This window comes from Fulmarus glacialis, unplaced genomic scaffold, assembly GCF_000690835.1.
Source record: "Fulmarus glacialis isolate BGI_N327 unplaced genomic scaffold, ASM69083v1 scaffold19322, whole genome shotgun sequence".
NCBI lineage: Eukaryota > Metazoa > Chordata > Aves > Procellariiformes > Procellariidae > Fulmarus > Fulmarus glacialis.
This window is the reverse complement of record NW_009197395.1, coordinates 1-4,588: the sequence shown is the minus strand read 5'-3', so window position 1 is coordinate 4,588 and position 4,588 is coordinate 1. Positions and strand designations below refer to the sequence as shown.

Here is a 4,588-nt window from a genome sequence, read left to right as displayed (position 1 = left end):
CAGTACATGATTTGGCGACAAATCAAGGAAATTTGGGGATATTATATAAAGAAGTCTTCCAAAATGAAAGGAAGGTGAAAAAGAGACTAGGCAGAATATTAAAGATATAATACACGTGCAGCATGGTAAGTGATGATGAATCTGTATTCACCCTATGTGTTCATAGAGACTATGTTGTCTTTAAGATCTTCCAATATTCTCAAGGTCAACTCAGGTCAACTAAGATAAGCAGAGTCTTGCCAGCGGCAGACAACTCAATCAGTTAAATTGTCACTCGAGAGCAACCAGGGAATTCTGCAGCAGAGAAAGATCATGGAAGGATACAACCCACAGAGAGCTAGTTGTTATGAGAATAAAATCTAAAAGACAGGTAGCTCCATATCTCATTATAATTCTTCTGTTTTTGATTTGCAGCGTGAATGCATATCCATCCACGTTGGTCAGGCTGGTGTTCAGATTGGCAATGCATGTTGGGAATTGTATTGTCTTGAACATGGGATCCAGCCTGATGGTCAGATGCCTAGCGATAAAACTATCGGAGGTGGAGATGATTCATTTAACACTTTCTTCAGTGAGACAGGAGCTGGTAAACATGTTCCCAGAGCAGTGTTTGTGGACCTAGAGCCAACCGTAGTTGGTATGTACCCAACATGAAAGATCTTCAGTGTAAAAGTGAAGATCCCCTACGGATTCCCTACGGTCTTTTTTGTTTGTTCAGAGATTTTAAAAAATACGTGTCTGGATGCCATTTTGACATTTGAGGTTGTTATTTGAAAGAAATGAAATAATGGGCTTCAGGTAACAACATTTGGAAAACAACGGAATTTTTTTACAGTCTGGCTAATCTTTCTAGACTGCTGCACTGCATCCAGAGTTTTGTTTAATTGCTATCCAGAATCTTGTCTGTACTTGTAATGTAGTTTTATGAGTGACCTCTCTATTCTCAGGTACAAATGCTGCTTTGTGAGTGCCTGATGTTTTCCCCTAAACAAAGGGGCTGAAGTTGTGCCAACTTCTTAGGCTAGTCAGACAAGTTGCGTATAGTCAGGGATGCTGTCTACACTCTTTTGATGTGCACTCAGTGTGTAGTCAGCACACACAGAACTGAACAGATCAAGTTTATGTTGTGGTATTTTGTTTCTTTGTAGATGAAGTACGTACAGGCACATATAGGCAGTTATTCCATCCTGAGCAGCTTATTACTGGGAAAGAAGATGCAGCCAATAATTATGCCAGAGGCCATTATACCATTGGAAAAGAGATTGTTGATCTAGTGCTAGACCGCATTCGCAAACTGGTAAGAATTCATACTGCAAGTCAGTACTTAAAATAATTGATACAGCTCTATAGCTATCTATAATGATGGGTTGCTATGTTTTTTCCCTAAGAATTTTGTGCATAGTTGATTGTTTAAAACAAAACTTTTATCGCCTTGCTCCCCCCCCCCAGTTAAATAAAAATTCAGTCCGTAAAACTTAAAATTTTTTAGGCTCTGAAATACCATTCATTATTTGAAAGTATTTTAAGGATACCTCAGAAACATATTATAAAAGCCTTAAACAAGTGTAACAACATTGTTATACTTGTTTGTTTGTTATTTTCAGTTTGAATCACACCATTGTGTGTCACGAAAAATATTTCTAGTACCCTGAACCTCAGGTTTTGGTTGAATGCTTAGCAATTTTAATTACTTCTCTAGGCTTTTTATCTTGACACTGTGTTGTGAGAAACTCACAAAGGATGATGTGATTCAAAGTGAAATAGTGATTGTTTAAAATTACAAAAATTAAAAAAAAACTTGTTTTCAACATCTAGTTGATACTCACTGAAAGCTAGAATGGGAACATAAACAGATTCTAAAGCTGTAACCCAGCTGTAATTTATAGTAACTTGTCACAGTGGTGCACAGCTGCGCTTGATTACAGTAGTATTAAAATGGCATCAAAGATAATAAATCAACTTTTAAATATTAAAATACACCTATTCAGAAAAAGTTATGCAGAGGCACTGGTACTTTTGAGTAAAAGACATGCAAGAAAAAAGGAAGAGCACCTTTCAAGAATGCTGGTTAGGCATTATAACAATCTAAAACTAACAAACTTAAGAAAGAAATGCTTTTGAATGATTATTTTAATACTGCTTTCTCCAAAATCATCAATAACTTCTTTTTTCTCCCACTTTTTTTCCACCCCGTTATAGGCTGATCTGTGCACAGGGCTGCAAGGTTTCCTTATCTTTCATAGTTTTGGAGGAGGCACTGGTTCAGGGTTTGCATCTCTGCTCATGGAGAGGCTCTCTGTTGACTACGGCAAAAAATCTAAACTAGAGTTTGCAATTTATCCAGCACCACAAGTTTCCACTGCTGTAGTGGAACCTTACAACTCGATTCTAACTACCCACACAACATTAGAGCATTCAGACTGTGCCTTCATGGTAGATAATGAAGCCATTTACGATATATGTCGTCGTAACCTTGACATTGAACGTCCTACTTATACCAATTTAAACCGATTAATTGGGCAAATTGTTTCATCCATCACAGCTTCACTGCGTTTTGATGGAGCCCTCAATGTAGATCTGACAGAATTTCAAACTAACCTTGTTCCATACCCACGAATCCATTTCCCCCTGGTAACATATGCCCCTGTCATCTCTGCTGAAAAAGCGTATCATGAGCAGTTATCTGTGGCTGAAATTACCAATGCTTGTTTTGAACCAGCCAACCAGATGGTAAAATGTGACCCTCGCCATGGCAAATACATGGCCTGCTGTATGTTATATAGAGGTGATGTTGTTCCCAAAGACGTCAATGCAGCCATTGCGACTATCAAGACTAAACGTACCATTCAGTTTGTGGATTGGTGCCCAACTGGATTCAAGGTACTTGCATAGCTTTTTAAGTGCTTGATGTTTGAATTATTAGGAATTGTATAGTATTCAGAGGTAACGGTCATTCTACAATGTTGTAATGTAGTTTTGATGAAGTACAAAATAAATGTAAGCTATTTTATTTGTTTGTAACTATGGTGATTTTTAATTGTTAACAGAAATAAGTCTTCAAGCTTTAGCACTCATAAGGAAAGTTTTCATTTGTTTTCTTGAAGGTGGGCATTAACTACCAGCCTCCAACTGTGGTGCCAGGTGGTGACCTTGCAAAGGTGCAGCGGGCTGTGTGTATGCTGAGTAATACAACTGCTATTGCTGAAGCATGGGCTCGCCTCGACCACAAATTTGATCTCATGTATGCTAAGCGTGCATTTGTACATTGGTACGTTGGGGAAGGAATGGAGGAAGGAGAATTTTCTGAAGCCCGGGAAGATCTGGCTGCCCTTGAGAAAGATTATGAAGAAGTCGGTGTAGACTCAGTGGAAGCAGAGGCCGAAGAAGGAGATGAATATTTAGAAAACTGAAGTCTGGAAAGATTTATTAAACAAACAAACAAACAAAAGAATTGCAGGACCCTGTTCACTTGTTTGATTGTTTTCAAATAAAGTTTTAAAGGTTCTACCTTCTATTTTTTTCTCCTCTACTATTTATGCGTAGACTCATTAAGTAAGGACCATTTGAGATTGTGGGTTTTGGTAGCATCTAGTCATGCAAATTATAGAAGAAATCAGGAAATTGTGTGCACTTTGCTGTGATCCCAACATGTTCTGAGATACTCTCTTTGATTTTTGTTTTTCACAAGCAGGAAACTTGTGAGTAATAGTACTAATAACACAGTTACTATTCCAAGGCTGTCTACACAATACAAAGGAACCTGATCTTCCCTAAAGACATTTTCCCAATAAGGCTGGCTTCACAGAAGACTTGTTAAAATCTCCAAGGTTAGTTAACTGAGTAGTACTGTACTCAAGTAATGTACCTGACTAGTTATGGCAGGTGCCATTACACCTTGGAGCAGAACTAGCACTTACTACCAGATTACTTGCTAACGACATAAAACTTGCTACTTTAAAAAAAAAAAGGCAGAGGGGGTGACATTATGCAGAGGAAACAGTAAAAGTTTCCAACCAGCACACCCTCCTGCATTTGATTCAGTTAAAACAAAAAGAGCAGAACTGTTACCTGCTTTAAAAGAGCACTTTTAAGTTCCTACAATGGCCTAGTAAAAAAAAAATTCTAATGTCCTTTAACAGTATGTTCAAATGAATATAGCTTTATAGACACTTAAAAACAGTTAAATTGTAGGACACTTAGGTAAAAACTGCTGACCAACTACCTCAATTTTTTTTAGTCCTGAATCCTGAAAAGGAGAAAAAACTTTAGGGCTTTGTTTTGCGTTTTTGTAGGTTTGGTTTCGTTTTTTTCCTTCCCTACGTGTCCTATAAAACCAGGAGGGAGAAAAAGGGCTACATATGCTAAAGATACCCAGAAGTGAATTATTTTCAGAAGTACTTGTAACTAATATCTGAGGAACATACTGTGTATGTACAATTTATGGAGTTCTAAAGAAATAAGTGCTGTATTTAAAACCAAAAATGCCTTTATTTTTGCATCCAGGAGACTGGAAGAGCCCAGATCCCAGCAGCCTGGTGCGTTCGGCACACTGCTGCTTGTGGCAGCTGCTCCAACTCCGAGCCGTGCC

General features: G+C 38.0%; 1 protein-coding gene across 1 annotated transcript; it reads left to right on the top strand.

The window, feature by feature from the left end:
* The first annotated feature begins 402 nt into the window (after positions 1-402).
* Positions 403-3,625, top strand: LOC104072922 (tubulin alpha-3 chain). The gene is made up of 4 exons (XM_009572537.1): positions 403-637; positions 1,149-1,297; positions 2,200-2,880; positions 3,105-3,625. The coding sequence occupies exons 1-4, from the start codon at positions 517-519 to the stop codon at positions 3,408-3,410; spliced, it is 1,257 nt and encodes a 418-aa protein (XP_009570832.1). The 5' UTR covers positions 403-516; the 3' UTR covers positions 3,411-3,625.
* The last annotated feature ends 963 nt before the right edge of the window (positions 3,626-4,588 follow it).

Coding starts and splice junctions, on each gene's coding strand:
- LOC104072922 (XM_009572537.1), top strand. CDS start 517: ATGCCTAGCGATAAAACTATCGGAGGTGGAGATGATTCATTTAACACT. Junction 638..1,148: donor CCTAGAGCCAACCGTAGTTG/GTATGTACCCAA, acceptor GTTTCTTTGTAG/ATGAAGTACGTACAGGCACA. Junction 1,298..2,199: donor TAGACCGCATTCGCAAACTG/GTAAGAATTCAT, acceptor ACCCCGTTATAG/GCTGATCTGTGCACAGGGCT.